Source organism: Silurus aristotelis (assembly GCF_946808225.1).
Source record: "Silurus aristotelis genome assembly, chromosome: 11".
NCBI classification, from domain to species: Eukaryota; Metazoa; Chordata; class Actinopteri; order Siluriformes; family Siluridae; genus Silurus; species Silurus aristotelis.
The window spans coordinates 6,866,512-6,885,262 of NC_139584.1; the positions used below are offsets into that span (position 1 = coordinate 6,866,512).

The 18,751-nt window shown below is 38.1% G+C and overlaps 1 protein-coding gene across 2 annotated transcripts in view; it reads right to left on the bottom strand.

Moving 5' to 3' along the window:
• Positions 1 to 8,948: 8,948 nt before the first annotated feature.
• The window catches only part of ntng2a (netrin g2a), a 73,252-nt gene continuing 63,449 nt past the window's right edge, over positions 8,949 to 18,751 (bottom strand). Inside the window, exons 1-6 of one of the 2 annotated variants that reach the window (XM_083555225.1) lie at positions 14,823 to 18,594; positions 14,491 to 14,616; positions 12,879 to 12,950; positions 11,901 to 12,068; positions 9,696 to 9,830; positions 8,949 to 9,517 (exon numbers count right to left, since the gene is read on the bottom strand). In XM_083555225.1, coding sequence (XP_083411351.1) covers positions 9,300 to 9,517; positions 9,696 to 9,830; positions 11,901 to 12,068; positions 12,879 to 12,950; positions 14,491 to 14,616; positions 14,823 to 15,969 — 1,866 coding nt within the window. In that variant the 5' untranslated portion in view covers positions 15,970 to 18,594 and the 3' untranslated portion in view covers positions 8,949 to 9,299. Of the gene's footprint in view, positions 9,518 to 9,695; positions 9,831 to 11,900; positions 12,069 to 12,878; positions 12,951 to 14,490; positions 14,617 to 14,822; positions 18,595 to 18,751 lie in introns of those variants that run through there. The other variant, XM_083555226.1, reaches the window with a different exon arrangement.

Below are 18,751 nucleotides of genomic sequence, written 5' to 3' on the forward strand. Positions count from 1 at the left end.
AGGAGATTGGAGACTGTAAGGTGTTGGAAGGGGACAGTGTAGCTAGACAGCATCGGATGGTGGTCTGTAGGATGGTTTTGGAGGTGAAGAAGAAGAGGAGTAAAGTGAGGACTGAAAGAAGAATAAGATGGTGGAAACTGAAGGAGGAAGAGTGTAGTGTGAGGTTCAGGGAAGAGGACAGACAGAGGCTCAGTGGTGTTAAGGAGGTGTTGGATGATTGGGCAACTACTGCACGAGTGATGAGGGAGGCAGCTAGAAAAGTACTTGGTGTGACATCTGAAAATAGAAAGCAAGACAAGGAGATGTGGTGGTGGAATGAGGAAGTGCAGGAGAGCATAAGGAGAAAGAGGTTGGCAAAACAAAAGTGGGATAGACAGAGTGATGAGAAAAGTAAGCAGGAGTACAAGGAGATGCGGCAGCAGGTTAAGAGGGATGTGGCGAAAGCCAAGGAAAAGGCATATGAGGAACTGTATAAGAGGTTGGACACTAAGGAAGGAGAAAAGGATTTATACAGATTGGCCAGGCAGAGGGACCGAGCTGGGAAGGATGTACTGCAAGTTAGAGCAGTAAAGGATGGAGAGGGAAATGTGTTGACTAGTGACGAGAGTGTGTTGAGAAGGTGGAGGGAGTATTTTGAGCAGCTGATGAATGAGGAAAATCAGAGAGAGAGAAGGTTGGATGATGTGGAGTTGGTAAAGCAAGATGTAGATAGGATTAGTAAGGAGGAAGTGAGAGCAGCGATTAAGAGGATGAAGAGTGGAAAGTCGGTGGAACCAGATGACATACCGGTAGAAGCATGAAGATGTTTAGGAGAGATGGCAGTGGAGTTTTTGACCAGATTGTTTAACAGGATTTTGGAAGGGGAGAAGATGCCTGAGGAATGGAGAAGAAGTGTGCTGGTACCGATCTTTAAGCATAAAGGAGATGTGCAGACCTGCAGTAACTACAGGGGAATTAAGTTGATCAGTCACACCATGAAGTTATGGGAAAGAGTAGTGGAAGCCAGGCTGAGAGAAGAGGTGACCATCTGTGAGCAACAGTATGGTTTCATGCCGAGGAAGAGCACCACAGATGCATTATTTGCTTTGAGAATGTTGATGGAGGAGTATAGAGAAGGACAGAAGGAATTGCATTGTGTATTTGTGGATTGAAGGGGGACACAAATAATACAGTCAAATTGTACTTATAAAGACACAGTGTCCCCACAGTGAAAAACTTTGCTTTTATCATTATTATTGTAGCATGGAGACTGCGTCATTATGGTTAAAGTTTTTTTCAGGTTCAATGACAAAGCAAAACAAGGAATTAAAAAATGGTTACACTTATTTACAATTCATTAAGACACTTAAGAACAGAATAGAAATTGATTATAAAAAAAAAATACAGTGGGGTCAGTTCGGATGTAGCACAGTGATCATTTAGTAAATGCACAGATAAACAATATGCTAATTGTGGCCGTAAATGTTAAATTAACATTATACCAAGTCGTCCCAAATAAAACCCTGCATGGGAAACGGCTTTGGTGTGTTAGTTTCAGTGCACTATGCTACAAGCTATTGTAAACAAGCTAACGCTCACTAGATAAGTCATATTTTAATCACTAATAGAGCAGATTCATGGAAAATTACATCGCTAATCAGCATTTTTGCCGCAACTAATTTATGGATGAGTCTGCATCAACTAGATTAAAGAGAAACGCTTTATTTAAAGTGAATAAAATACCCTAGTTAATGGAGTTGAACATTAATTGAGCCGCAGACACACACCTGACTCGTGTGTGTAGTGTAGGTGAGATGAACACACACACCTGACTCGTGTGTGTAGAGTAGGTGAGATGAACTGGGAACGCAGGCAGTGGGTCAAACCACTGTGAGGAAGGGGAGGGGGAAGGTCAACTGTTTCTAGAGGCATTTTTTGCGGGGTTTTTTCTACTTACACAATTATTAAGGTATACATACATATATTTTTCACAATAGAGAGTGCGATATTTTTTAAATAATTTTTTTGGGGGGGCCAATCCTCGGATGGGGAGGACATGTCCTCTTCGTCCCCCCCGGGATTTACGCCCATGCTTATATCAGGTTCTGGGTGTGGATACTGGTCTATACCCAGTGTCAAACCGATTTTATTAATTCATTTATTTTACTGATTAGACTAACTACAAGTTTATGAAGTGATGGGAACAGGTTCTAAAATGTGTTCCACTTAGCATAGAAATTTATAAAGCAGATCTGCTTGATGGGGATTGTTAGATTTTTATCATGCCCAAACGAAACTTAATTCTTGGAGAGGTTTTCCATACGACCTGCTATACCCGTGGTGCCTTTCTGATATCAGGGAAGAAGAAATACACCGCACACAGAATGCTTGTTCTTTTTCTTCCTCTCTTTATTGCAGGTAGCAGAACGTATATATACACATACAGAGAAAAGGCTGTCCTAAACTTGTTTCCTGTTTAGACAAGAGGATATACTAGCCGGAGATGTGTGAGCCCAGATAAGACTCCCTGTTTACCTTACAGACTAACACCGTAAATATTCTATAGACACTGAACAGACAAAGGGATGTGTGTGAGATAGTGTGAGAAACATCTTAACACTAACAGGGATCTAGAGGCAATGCCCTGATTATTAAATGTGAAAATTTCACAATCCATGGTTGCGGGAATACACTTTGGGTGGGAAGCTAGTCAATCAGTGGACATGTTGCACATCCACCTGGGAATAATTTAGAGTAACCAGTCTGCATGCTTATTGGGAGATAGAAGGAAACCCATGCAGCTACAGGGAAAAGTATATGAGAAACTTCACAAAGACAGTGACCTGAGCCCAGGATCAAATTGGTAACCCTGCAATAGTACCTGAAGTACATTCAGAAAATATCTCGAATCCAGATTAATATGTAAAGGTTTGAGACCGGTGTCCACCATGACACCTGTAATTATATCAGAAGGCCCACATCGCTAACTATAAAATGCTATCAATTTTATGAGAAAGAATGTATTCAATGTATTCAAATATTAAGCATGTATTTAATATATTAAGTATGTATTCTTATACATTATTACACATCTGGTCAAACTATGTTATTTGTACATTATGCTGTTCACACCCTTAGAATAAAACTGTTTTTCTTTTTATAAAAGAACACCATCAATTGTCGGGATCTATAGGTTTTCCCAAAAATCATTTAATGAGCTAAAGCAAACCTAATTGCTGCCTTTCCTTTTTATTTTATGCATTTTGACTTTTATATATTCTGTTTCTATTATAGCATACAGATCAGTTGTGGGTTGCATACATATTAGAGCGCTGCTCTCTTTTTAGGACCAGCAAAGTCACCTGGGATTAGCAATGCTAACTAAAAAGTGTGCTTCTCTCTCTCTCTCTCTCTCTCTCTCTCTCTCTCTCTCTCTCTCTCTCTCTCTCTCTCTCTCTCACAGTGTGTCACTGTCATTTCCTCTCTGTGCAGGTGGCTTTATGCATTTTTATCATGCTCAGCATGTCTGAGTCTGTGGTCATCATAGTCTAGTAATTGTTCATTGCAAAGCAAAACCAGGAATCTAACATTAATCAACACTTCTAATGCAGCTTTCAGCATTTACTATTATGTTTGTGTAGCACCTTTATAAAACATTTACCTTTCTCAAGGTCGCTTTCCAGAAACCCAACAAGAAACTATAACTCATTATATAAAAAAGCCACACACACTTTCAAACACTAAGGGTTGGTTTGTTTATATATATATATATATATATATATATATATATATATATATATATATATATATATATATATATATATATATATATATATATAAAATAGACATTTGAAATGTTTGTTACATATAAATGGCACTGTGACTTGTCTACTTTAAAGGGCTTAATATCAATCAACTCTTTCGGTTTGAGGTAATAGTGTTATAGTCTTAGTGTAAATATAAAGAATATTCATTGCAAAATGTAAAAAAGAAAGTCACTCCTTTTCTGAGACAGTATTTCATTGGAGAAAATGGCCATTCCTCTAGTGCTTTTAATCAGATATAAAATGCTGTACTGGTGTTGAGTAACAAATCAGTAGAAGGTTTTATTGCTAGCATAAATATGGCTGTCATCACTGTAGTAAAAGCTGAGCTCCTAGTAAGGAATACATTTACTATAGGTGTGTAAATACATATATGTTGCATCAAGAGGACCAGGAGTTGATCCCCCAGGCACTCGGTGAGAAGAGAAATAAATAGTTCAAAATTGAATTTGCTGTATATCAATGATATATGATGCAATGCACATTAAGCAAGTGTGATGCCTGCAATGTTAACAGAGGAGTGAGAGGACTAATGTAGGCTTTTTTATTTTGTTGTTAGTCACAAATAGCACAAGCTCATTTGAAGAGTTGGGGCTAGTTTTAAAATGAGATGTCTAATGTCTAAGTTTTATAAATACACACACACCAACACACACACACACACACATATATATATATATATATATATATATATATATATATATATATATATATATATATATATATATATATATATATATATATATATATATATATATACACACATACATACAGGTAGTCGTCGACTTACGACCACGATTGGGACCGACAGAACGGTCGTAACTAAGATTTGGTCGTAAGTAGAGTAGGCTGTATGTACAGTACTGTAGAATGATGCCGGAAGCTGGTACATGCATATGTAATATTTATGGACAGAATTTCTTTTTTACAGTAAGTAAAGTCTTTGTGTGTTGCAGTTTCTCGATATGACAAGCTAATTTTTTTTAAATGATTAACTGCTCTAGCATAAGTGGGAAGCTATATTGCACTGAAATTAAAATTAAATACAAACACATAAAAAGCATTACATTGCCACGGTTTAAGAGAAACAAAACATTACGCCATTTTTACTATCACCTTTACTAAATAAACTGCTTTTATCAAATACTAAGTTAAAACATTGCCGCTGTATAAATGACATGTAGATCGATTATCTATTTATAATGTGTTCAGTGGTGGACAGTCAGGAAGTAAATGTAAATCATTACTGTACATACAGTTGTGCTCAAAAGTTTGCATACCCTGAAAGAAATTGTTAAATGTTGCCAATTATTTGGATGATATGACAATGCAAAGTATATATTTTTTTATTTAAGGATATTTGTCACGTAAAGTCATTAATTATCACATAGTTTGACTGTAAAAGACTGTAGAAGGATCAGTACTCATAATCTTACACTCCAGTGCTCCTGTTAGTTCTCTTTCCAGTGTTCTGTATTGTTGTTAGATTTATAATCACAGTCTTGATGACACCCAAATGAGGATGGGTTCCCCTTTTGAGTCTGGTTCCTCTCCAGGTTTCTTCCTCATAACATCTAGCGGAGTTTTTCCTTGCCACAGTTGCCATGGCTGCTCATCAGGGATAAATACACATCATTCACCTTAACTGTTAAACTCTGTAAAGCTGCTTTGAGACAATGTCTGTTGTGAAAAGCGCTATAGAAATAAACTTGACTTGATTTGACTTGACCTTGACTCTTTTCTAAATCCTAATGATACCTGAAATCACAAAAAAAACAACCCTGATCAAAATTTTACACATGCTAGAATTTTTGGCCCCATTATAAAAACACAGATTGACACATAGAGGTTTAAATGGCTATTAAAGGGACGTTTCCACACCTGTGAGTCAGAGAGTTTTGCAGCTCATGAGGTGATGCACTGACTTGGCTGGATACTGCATTGTAGGGAGGACAAAAGAAGATAACTTGGAAATGCCAGTCGGTACTGTTCAAACTCTGATAAAGAGGTGGAATATAAGGGGTTGTGTTGTTGATACTATGCCATGGTCGGGTAGACCAAGAAAGATTTCACCCACTACTGCCAGAAGAATTGTTCAGGATGCAAAGAAAAGCTCACAAACAAGATTGAGAGAAATACAGGCTACATTTCATAGTGAAATATCGTACTTTTTACTCAACTACATTTCGCAGAATCAGTCGTTCTGTTTAATTTATAAGGTGGATAAAAACTTAACGGGTCAAGCCACCAATCAGGGTCGAGCGCATGCTCTGTTTTAAACTTGTTTTGATTGCTGCTTGGTTTATCATATCTACTTATCACCAACATACTTTATGAACATCATTAATGTTATTCTATTAATAGATTGATGTGCTAGGAGTAACAGAGTCTTTTCACAAAAACTGAGTTGATTGAGCAACAGTCTTTTGACAAAAATGATCATACAAACCTTATAACCACAATAAATCATAGTACTTTGGACACGTTAGAACATTTCAAGTCAAAAACTGTTATACTTTTACTGACGTGAAAGTTTAAAGGGAGCATTTTTTACATTAACTGGAGTAATATTTTACGTACTGTATCTCTACTTTAACTCAACTACATGGTTTGTGTACTTTGTCCACCACTGAATGTGTTTGTAGTGTTTAAAAAAACGAGCATTCACCACATATGTGCTTTCTGATTGTCAAGATTTTATTCTTTGGAATGCTGACAGTACACTTTGAGTCAGCTAGTTGTTCCATCATGATAAGGAAAGCCCAAAAGCAAAGCCTGTAAAAGGTGTGAAAATACAACAACTTCCATTTACCGTCATCACAGCAGTCCAACTTGGTGCACGTGTCACTAACACATTATAGTACTCTAATCCACTTTGTTACCACAGTGATATAGACTGACACTGAGTGGGATGAAAAACTGTATTGCACTTCCTGTTCAATAAAGTCATGTCAACAACATAGCATCAGAATGAGGGTTTTGTTCCAACCGGTCAACCAACAGTCTCAATGTTTTACTCACAGCACATTATTTATGTCATTGTTGTGCTTTTGCTGTTATTTGGTTGTCACATAATCTAATGTAGGTGATGGTTTTTCTTTTTGGCTTTTGAGCTTTGGTTACAGTCATGAAGTCACCAATCAATCAATGATGGTTGGAATGAATAAGATCCCAGAAGGTTTTTTAAGAGGACCAGATGTACATAGATCAGCTGTAACATTAAAACCACCTGCCTAATATTGTATAGGTCTGTTTTGTGGCACTAAAAAAGCTCTGATTTGTCAAAGGATCTGCTGTCGTATCCGGCACCAAGATAGTTTATAATTTCATTCCTGTAAGATTCGAGGTATGGTCCCAATGGATCAAATGCCTGATTAGATTAGACAGATTCTAACGTACCCCAAAAAAACTCCTGAGCATATTTTTGCCCAATTAGTGAATATCTTTATGATGTAGGTTCCCTGGTGGTCTAGTGGTTAGGATGCGGCGCTCTCAGGGAACCAACCCCAGCCATTAGGGTTGCACAAGCAAGTGCACTTTTAGTGCTGGTCCCAAGCCCGGATAAATAGGGAGGGTTGCGTTAGGAAGGGCTTCTAGCGTAAAAAAAAAACATGCGGCTCATGAATACGGATGATCCGCTGTGGCGTCCCCTAATGGGTGTGGCCGAAAGAAAGTTTTTTATGAATAAGAGGTGTAACTTGATCTACAACATTGTTTTAGTAGGTAATGTGTCAAAGTAACAGCAACATGCGAGGGGAATGACAGGCTTCTCAGCAAAACATATGCCCAGAGCATCACACTGCCTCCACCACCTTTTTTCTCTCCTCCCATAGTGCATCCTGGTGCCATCTCTTTCCTACATAAGCAGCACACGTGCATCCAGCCATCCACATGATTTAAAATTAAATGTGATTCATCAGATGGTCCAGTTATGATGTTTAACCCATTGTAGGAGCTTTTGGCAGTAGCTAGGGGTCAGAATGGGCACTCTCACTGTTCTGCAGTTGCATACTGTGTTTTCAGAGAGCTATCATAACTTTTTCATCAATGTTGTCTACTGTAGATTTTTTTGTCAGGTCAGACAAAGCAAGCTGGCCTTCACTTCCCACAAGCATGAATGAGACCTGGGCGACTGTGACTCTGCATACACCCTACAAGACCTGCCATTTTGGAAATGCTGTGACCTAGTCATCTAGTCAACCACAATATGGCCCTTATCAAAGTCGCTCAGATCCTCATGCTTGAGTTTACCTGCTTCCAGTACATCAACTGATTGTTCACTTGCTGCCTCATACTGTCTATCTCACATCTTGATTCACTTCACCTGTAGAGGTTTTAATGTTATGGCTGGTCAGTGTACATAATCTATGCATGCTGGCATCCATGTGTGAGGCTTAAATGGAGCTAGAGTTGGGTACCATGTTGTTCCATTTAGCTTTTACTTTTCATTATATGCTATAACGGTATAAGTGGAGGAACATTCCAAAGCATCAGAAGTATCGTAAAATAAAGGTACTGATGCGATTATTTTAGTTTGAACTGCAATAAAATGCTTTGTTATATCTTTATAACATTTACTCGAAACAAAAATAATTTCTAAAAAAAAATAATAAATGAACATTCAATTCATTTACAGTAATTTATACTTTCCTTTTCAGATAGATAAAGATTTTAAAATTTGGGAATATACATACATATATATATATATATATATATATATATATATATATATATATATATATATATATATATATATATATATATATATAAATATATATATATATATATATATATATATATATATATATATATATATATATAAATGACCTTTTTCTGGATTCCATATATAAACATAATCTACATTAACTACAACAATATTCTCTCCTTTAGCAGCACAGACACTTAACACCTTTTCATCCTGTCCATTCAGGTCAACTGCATGAAAACATACACCAAACTATAAAGTATGTGGTAAAGTATTTTAAAAAGAAGTGTAAATAACCTTGGCCTGAGAAGGCTTGTGTAATAAACACTGCTATACAGAAACCCCAGATAAATGCAATAAATCAATCTCAGTGAGCTTAATAACAACTCACAACTACAAGAGTGACGAATGAAGAAAAAAAATATATAACAATATTTATATACTCATCTATATATTTATATATATATTTATATACACTTTTTTTTTTTTAGAGTGATTTGCCGTTTCTTCGTTTTGTCTCATAGTTCATACTTTTCTCTGCTCAAGTGTTAAGGGATGCAAGGAAATGAGCAAGCAGCTTCTCATCTGTGTGAAGGCGACTATAACCCGGGACTGCGCGCTGCCCTAAAAACATACTCCGGCCCAGAAGATCTCAGCACCGTGTGGCCCCCTCAGGGCAGCAGGGGCTGCAGTGACCCCTCCTCTGTCCGCATGGTTCAGTCCGAGGCAGGCTGACAGTGCGGGACCGAGGTTTAGGGCCGAGGTTTAGGACCGAGGCGAGCACTAGATCACTAGGCACTGGCTTTGAGCACGCTGTTGGCGAGGAAGCAGAACAGCACAGTTATGAAGCTGAGGTAGCAGGCAGGACTCCCGTTGCAGCCTTTCTCACCATCGCAGCGCGCCTGCTCACACAGGACGCCCTTGAAGTCAGGTGGACAAATACACTTCTGATTCTGATAACACGTTCCACCGTTCAGACAGTACTGAAACTCGTCGTCACAGACGTTTTCTGAAGAAGGGCAAAGCAGAAAGAAAGGTGTTTAAATACAGAGAAGCTGTGAGGGTTAACAATGTGCAATGTCCAACGCAATCTGATAAGATTTCATGTAAACGTTATGAAAAAAACTAAACTCGGCTTCACTTCCGTAGTAAATAACCACTATAGTGTAGCTTAGATGCTGACTTACGAACGCAGCCTTGTTTCCAGTTGTATCCAGGCAAACAGTCTTCACACTTCTGGCCCGTGGTGCCTTCTCGACACTGGCAGAAACCCGTCTCGTTGCAGCGAGCATGTAAAGAACCCAGCTGATTGCAGTTACACTCTGTGGAAGAGTAGCCCAAGTGTATAGCATTTCAATAATTGTCCTAGATTGCGCTGCATAATCGATCACAATTAAAATTTTACTACAGTAAAAGAGAAAATGTTTGGTACTTTTGACAGTTTCTGGATCCACCAATGCATCCTTGAGAATGAATAGGTTAATCATAATGAGTAATCACAAGGTTGGACTTTCTCTGTTAATTAAACCAATCAGATGAACAGAAACATTTAGGAGTCCATTTTTACATGACAATAAATTTCTCATTGTAATAACTACAGAACAGAACACGTTTGTTACTTGTTCCAATAAAGTAACCAAAAAATTCCATGCACTGAAAAACAGCTTTACTAATAAGTAAAGAAAAAAAGGCAATAAAAATATTGACATCTGTCAGATGTAACAATTATGTACATCTGTTTGCACTTACAGCTTCCATGCTGGTTTTTAGTGTTGTCATATTTATTTATTTTTTTAGCCTGCAAGCATGCCCTGGAACACCTGACTTTATTCCCTTTAGATCAGCAGATAAATTTAAAGCAGGTGCACAAGAAGCCCTACTTAGTTAGAACTAATGCACAGGATGAGAAAGCTGGATTTAGAACAACACCCTACAGCAGTACGCTGATGGATCTACAAAGTCTCCAGATTCACACAGTGTTTTTTCAAAGCCTGCGTGAGAAACTGTCCTACTATTTCATCCATCACGGTGGCACTTTTTTTTTGTTTCAGTCTTTAAAAAAAGGTTTAGGTTTGTTTAGCCTTTGTGCTGCGATTCCTATGTGAGGCTTGTTAGCCCGGCAATGACAGAGTGCTTGTGAACAAACTGCCTTGTGTACAGGAGCTGTAATGTGTATTCAGGCCTGTCTGTTTTATTGCATTGTTAGTATGTGGGTTTATTCTGTCCAGCAGAGGTCAGTCTCTCATTGTGCCATTCAAAATCTCGGGCAGTTTAACGAGAAACTCCAGCAGCATTTCTCCACCAACATCCTGGACCAATATTACCAACAACAAGGCCAGCAATATTATTATACAAGTCTATTTTTCATATATATATGAATATGTATTGCTGCACTGTTGAATTCTGGATTCTGATTGGTCGGAAGGTGTTCATTAATTTTGCAAGTCAAATCAAAGATATATTAATGCACTCAGTGTAATATTGTTCATAGAGTATTCACAGGGATCTTTATGCAAACACTTCACATACTCTAACACGAACAAGTTGTTATTATCTCTGCTGAAACCATCTGTCTTTCACTGTCAGTGCTTTCAGGTACAGATGAGGTCAAAGTTTCCATTGCAGGAAAAATCTTTTTGTTACTGTACTTAATTGATTTGTTCTGATTTTACTGAGTATCAAAGACATTAGTAACATTTACTCTCTACTCAACTACACTGCTGATTCGGTATATATACCGATGACATTTTGGACAGCAGCTTTATTTTCCTTGGCTTATTTGTTCTGCAGACGAGGCGATATCGCCATTTTATTCGTCTATTATATTACTTTGTGACATGATACTGTAATTGTATTGATTAATTTAAAAGATCGCTTTACTCCTTTGTCTTGTTTTGTGGTTTATGCAGTGTTGAGGTGTCTAATTTGTATTTTAGAAAAGAAACCCTCACAAATCAACTGTTTTTGGCTTTTCAATAACGTGTCGGTGTTGAGGACTAGTACATCTGTAAGCCTACGTTCAATACATGTCCAATTAATACATAAGGCGTTCAATAGGTTGAGGTCAAAACTCTATAGCAGGCCACTCAAGATCTTCAACTTTAACCCATGTATTTATTATTATATTATTATATTATATTATATTATTATAGAGCTGGATTTGTGCACAGGGGATATTGTCATGCTGGCAATCTCGCACAGATTTGGGTCTCTTTGGGTCTCTTGTAGATGTCCAAAGTTAGATGTCCCAATACTTTTGTCCAATATTGTACACTAATTACAAGCAAATGAAACAATACTTAATTTCAATCCAATTAAATCAAATAATCAGGTTCCAGATAATGATTACTAAAATAAAATGAGGTAAGCATATTGAAGCAGATCACACTGACCTATACAAACGTTCTCATCGTCCAGCTCGGCTGAAGCGTTCCTGAAGTATCCGAGGCGACAGTGCTGACAGTTCTGCCCTCTAGTGTTGTGTTTGCAGCTTACACAAGTTACAATGTTGATAAAGTCAATATAGCTGCAGCGGTTTGAGTGGCCGTAGCACTCACAGTCTGGTAGAAGAGAGAGAGCAGAGGTGTTAGAAGAAGAAAAAAAGACTGAGAGAGAAGGAAAGACAGAGGGAAGTGTAGCAGATGATCAGCATTATCACGAGTAGTAAGATCAAATCCATTTCTTATAGTTAAAATTTCTATTCATTTCGAATCTGAATTTATTTCAAAATGGAACATCAAGAGTGCTTTTTAGGAAATTCAAATAAACTTCAAAAGCCATTTTGCAGCACTCTGGTGGAAAGTTGAGTTTATTTACTGTAGTAAGAAAAGATTTTCCACGTCTGTACTGTTTTGGCGCTCAGGGACAATAAATAATTGATATGATGTTTTAAAGATGCGGGCGACACGCGAGCCTGATGTGGCGCCATCCATCCAGCTGTGGGATGACTGCAACAGCAAGTAATGAAATATAAATGCTCAATTACTCCGTCGATCAGCGAAGGGACATGAACAATGTTTCACAAACAGTCCCCAATCTCAAGTGAGACAGGCAGCCGGAAAGGGCCTTCGAAAGGAAAACAATTTTAATACAGCTGCAGGGAAATCCTTACGTTATCTTACACAAGACACCAATACAGCAGTGTCGGCTCACCTTATGAGATAAAAGCCAATCATGCAGGACAGAAATGAAGACCAACAAAAATAAATAAATAAATAAAGATGAAGAATGTAATAAAGAAAGACAATTTTATTTTTCCCACAGTTTCCAATATCAGTGAGTCCCATTAACTTGAAGCTCAGGACATTAGCCCAAAATGTTGTCAAACAAAGCAAGAATTTGATTCTCTTTATCTCGAGGTATTGTCTTACCTTCAGATCTGACATATGCTATCCTCGTCAACTGAGTTCTTGGACCACCGGGTATCAAAAGCCTTTGAATGACTTTGGAATGAAATCAAGTACCGTTAAATTGACTCCCTTCAGGGAATCGACTAAAACTATAAAAAGAAATATTAAAGGCAACTGCACAAAAACGGTGCGATTAGAAACAATATTGGTTCTCCAAACACAAGCTACACAGGAAGTCCCAATATGGGATTTCTATACACAAATCTGGATATATCAAAACACACCGAATGCTCCACAGTCGCTAAATCTACTTCTGAGAACTACAGATATTCCCCGCTCATATGCAGTTTATTTTCAGCTTCTTTTTAATTTGGAAAACTGGAAAAATATATATTTTTTAATATGCAAACTAAATAGAAATTGGAAGAAAACACAGGCATTCCATGGTGGTGTACCTTTTTATTTATTTATTTTTACTGTTTTGCATATTAAGTCTTAAATTTTAAGGGTGATTGGATTTACGGTAACGCTTTAAAGTAAGATAATTTTTTATTAACTGATGTTAATTAATGTATAGAATTGTTTATTGATTGCTTGTTAATTTCAACATTTATTAATACATTTTTCATTTTTGTTAATAGTAAACCTACTAAAGTACTATGATTTAACATGAATGAGGTACAGCAGCGCAGTTTTAGGTGCCAAATTAAACAGAACGTGGGGTCAGTTATTCGCCTCTAGAGGCCGCTTTAGTATCGTATAATGACAGCAGATCTTCTCAGCCGCTTCAGCAAAAACACAACCCGGAAAAACTATAAGTATAGATTTTTGTGCAGATAGCCGATTAATCCAGCAATCAACTATCCGTGCCAATTAATTGGCAAAACCAATTAATCAGTTGACCTCTAGTTGGTTCCTTCTACAAGTTTGTTTTACAAGGTTAAGAATAGTTAACTAATTAAACTTTTTCTTTCTTTCTTTCTTTCTTTCTTTCTTTCTTTCTTTCTTTCTTTCTTTCTTTCTTTCTTTCTTTCTTTCTTTCTTTCTTTCTTCCGGCTTCTCCCATTAGGGGCCGCCACAGCGGACCATCCGCATGTTTGATTTGGCACATGTTTTTACGCCGGATGCCCTTCCTAACGCAACTCTCCACATTTATCCGGGCTTGGGACCGGCACTAAGGCTTGTGCAACCCTAATGGCTCGGGTTGGTTTCCTGACCGGGGATCGAACCCGGGCCGCAGCAGTGAGAGCGCCGCATCCTAACTACTAGACCACCAGGGAACCAACTAATTCAACTCTTAGCTGTCAATATTGTGATTACATTCAATTATTATTTTTAATAAGTATATTCAATTGTTTTTAATTTAATGATTCAATATTTAGCTTAAATATTGTTTTATGTTACACTGCAAAAGGTCAAATCACAGATGAAAAAGAAAATTGAATAGACTTTTCCTTTTCAACCCTGAGAGCAAAAATTAAACCCCAAAATGAGTGGAATATCTTTGTAAATTGGGTAACTTGAAACTATGACATTTGACATTGAGAGTATGGCATTTCTAATGACAAATCTATAGCCTTACACATGTAATTTACACATCTCCACAGAACCTACACTGTCTATTTTCAGATACCTTTCTTCCCATGCTCTTTCCTCTCAAACTCTTTTTCCTTATGTTTTTCCATCCCTTTCTTGTCCTCTTTGGAATGCTTCCTCCCGAGTTTATGAGTCTCGGTTTCCTCCTTAGCATTTGAAGATACTGGTTGCACCAGAAAGATTGCCACAGCAAAGACAACACATCAGATTTCATGCATTTCACTCTATTTTATTAGACTGACAATGATACAGTGTGCCTGAAGATACTGGGCCAGATGTTATGCCAAAATGATTTACATTTATCTTGGCATTAGCCACAAATGTTCCGATAGTGTGTAGGGTACGTGTAACTGCAATACAGAATTGTACCTGGCTTCTTATTCTCTTTGCCTTGGTCTCCCGATTTAGCAGGTTCTGCCTTCTCTTTTTCATCTATAGATGGCATATCACTTTTCCTATTTTTAGCCTTAGGAATAGGAAGAAGCGCATTAGGAAGGAAAACAGCTGTAGATGTAGGGGGAGCTTTAGGACCTGCAGCATCAAGTGGAGTAGATTCAGGAAGATCTTCAGGAGAAGAAGCAGAGCCAAGAGAATTTAATTTAGATGCAGATTTCTGTAGAGGTTCTTCAGGTGCAACAATTTTAGGAGGAGGAGCTTTAAGAGGAGGAGCTGCAGGTACAGCAACTTCAAGAGGAGGAGTTTCAGGGAGACTCACATCAGGAGAAGGAGCTTTCGGTACAAATAATTCAGAGGTTTTAGGCTCAGGCACCAGAGCTTGCAAAGTAAGACCATCAAGTGAAGGTGCCTTAGGGGAAGTAGCTTCAGCAGATTCTGGTACTGGAATTACAGGCATTGTTGGAGGTGTTGTACGAAGATCAGATGAAGGTGTATTTTTAGTAGGGACCATTGTTTTAGTTGTTAAGGCAGCACCAGGTCTCTGAATGGCCCCATCAAGAGCCAGTGTTACATCTGTTGCATCTGTCAATAAAGGGACAATTTCTGACACAAGGGCAATCGCACAAGTTGCTGGAATAAGTGTGCCATTCATCTCATTTGTTGTTTGTGCAACTTCATCAGTTGCCAGAGTGGCAGAAATAGTTTTGGGAGAAGCAGCATCCATTGCTGAGGCAATGACATCATCTGCTGGAGTGAGCACATCATTTGCTTGAGCAACAGCTTCTGTTATCAAGGTCACTACACAGGTTGAAGGAGAAACTTTATTTAAAACTGCTGTTACTGTATCAGTTACAAAAACAGATCCATCTGTTACCAGGGTTGCACCCAAAGGAGAAACTTGTGGATCCTCTTCCACATTGGGTGTTTGGGCCTCAATGAATTTAGTTGCTAGGACAGACAGGTTTGGTGTTGATGCAACTCCATCTGTTGGTGTGACTGTGGCTGTTATCTGAGATTCTCCACGAGATACTCCAGGAGCAAGAGTAGTGAACAATCGAGAGCTTGAGTCGTTTGCTTGATTTTGCGAAGCAGTTGTTTCTCGGCTCAAAACTGCAGTCATTGGCGTGACATCATCTGTCGCATTGACAGCCTCGTCAGATACTGCAGTGACCACATCCGATGCTGAGGTAGCTGTAACATTGTACAAACCACAGATAGTCAAAGAGCTAATATTTCTGCCCAGCTTCTGTCACTATAGAAGCCCATGATCCTGCTGTGCTGCCTTTAGGGCGTATATATTTGAGGTAATGGATGAAATTGCACTAGTTCAACCTTTGCCATTTCTACTTCAGCAGAAACGAGATACATGTGCCCTGATAGCATGACTACACCAACCCCCCTACCCTACTCAAGGACAGGTCTTACCGCTCCTTCCTGTTATGGTTTCATGTATCTATCTACCTTTGTGGGTTCAATAATTTGGCACTTTTTAGGTGTCCCTCACCATGACCTGGCCTCTTTTTTCTCCTATGAAATATTTAGCAGCAGTTCATTCAATCGCTATTCAAAAATAGATCTGAAACGATTTCGCTGTGGCCTTTCAGCTGAGTCCCACCTGCCGCACAGCAAGCGCTTAGAAGTCATTGTGTTTCACAATAACAGAGTATTTAATGATTTATCACCCGCTGTGGCTGATTGTGTTCTGAAGCACTACAATGGCTGTGAAACACATAGGTGGATGCTCATAAACACCTGGGTGGAGGAGAAAAAGGGTTGAACCAGTGGCAAAACATGACAGTAAACTGGTTTTGGACAAGTAAATATTATGGCCCTTTCTTTGCAGTCAACAATCGTTTCTTTTTTTACACCTGCTGGGTCACATGGGTGCTGTGTAAGCGGGAGGAGAGGGGTTGGGGGTGGTTTGCTTAGGGGTAATTAACTGACTGTTTTATTTATAGTGGGTAACTTGTTTATCTTTGTCTTTAACAGTGTCATAGAAAATGCATAGAAAAGAATACAACACCAGATGGTTTGGTGATGGTTCACTATATTCAATTCTACTTGTATTTGTGTGTAAGTAATACACAAAGGGAAAACTTAGATTGTGTTTGGGACTGTTGTGTGAATAAAGCCCTATTTGGAGTGAATTAGTTTTACATTGCAAAATGATATAATGTCATATTCATTGTAGTCTCACTGGGATTTTTATCTCACCCAGATTTGTCATTTTACTCACTTTTTTTTCTACAGACTGTCTGTGTATGTGTCTGGAAGGATTATACCATATTTTTAATTCTATAAAATAGGCAGCGGAAATAGCCCCAAGTGATACTATATACTGTATTTCCCATTCAAAGTGACATGCTGGTAACTGTTCCATTATATCCTGTAGAATATAATATCATATATTTTCTATTATCTCCCATCAAATATTAAATAAAAGCAAATATCACCTGCATTGAAAATGCCAAAACAATAAAATATATATAACATACAGCATTACAATGATTTTTGAGTCATGTGACCTAATAATAACCCAATACTGAACAACAGTACAATAAGTGGTTATAATGAAGATTATATCAACCTGTTTGCATAGATTTATTTTTATGCATGCATAGCGTCTCTCATATCTTAGTGATGTGAACAGGCATTGCTTATCCCTTGTGATTTAATTATAATCATTACATACATTAAGACATGTCTCACGGCGGTATGACAACCTGAGGTCATGAGTTAAAGGGCAGCTTTACGAGTAGAAATGAACTAAAAGAAGCTTGGCACTGTTAGCGTGGCATCGTGGCCCATATATGTTAATGATCTGTTTAGCACAGCGGTAATTAGGTTTAATTCCAACGCCTCACGCCACCTCAGGAGAGAATATGGCACACCACCATCAATCATCTATGGAATCAGAGTTATGCAGTTTTTACTTCAATCTCAAGCATGAAGAAGAAAAGAAAACATAACACAATATTCTAGTCCATTAGTTGCCCCTGAATGGTCTGGACACTAAAGAGTTCAGGTAGGTATTATGTAAAGATTTTGACTTGTCACTATCATTAATACCAATTGTTTTTCCTAGCATCAAACACAAAAAAAAATATTTCCAGTCACGTTCTACATGCAGATGAAGGTGAAGCTTCTGAAGGAACAGTTCTAATGTATGCACACTCACATGCTCTGGAGGACAAGGTGTCAGAGCCGAGGTACAACTATAAACACTGCCTGTGTTGAATTTTACGCTCTTCAATTATTAACACAAGATTGTGAAGATTCTCGAAACGAAACAGCTGGTCATGGGATTGCTTGATATAAGTTCAAATGTCGTCTAAAGGTATGCAGTGAAGATTGTAACGAAGAAATTGTTGCAGTACACTCTCACTTACACTATATGCACAAAAGTTTGTAGACACCTTGCCATAGGATTGGTGTTTTTTTAACATCCCATTCCATATTTAGTCCACATGTATGTTAGTAAAGTCAGGTACTGGCGTATAATGGGGAGACCTAGGGTGCAGTTAGCGTTCCAATTCATCCCAAAGGTGATCAATAGGGTTGAGGTCAGAGCTCTATCAGTCAAGATCTTCCACTTCAACCCGTGTAAAGGATATGTACATGGAGCTGACTTTTTGCACAGGGACACTGTCATGCTGTAAACAGGTTTGTGTTTGATACTGCATACGGTACCGATACATCTTTTATGATACAGTTTGGGAAAGATCTACATATGGCTGAAAAACTCTAATGTACCAACACCTTTGTCTATATAGTGTTTACATTGACATTACCATGTAATAGAGAGCCAATAAAGATACTATAGGATCTAATCTTCAGGGTATAGTATGTTTGAGGTGCACTTTTTTATGTGTAGCTGTTACAGAGACACAGTTAGCATGGGT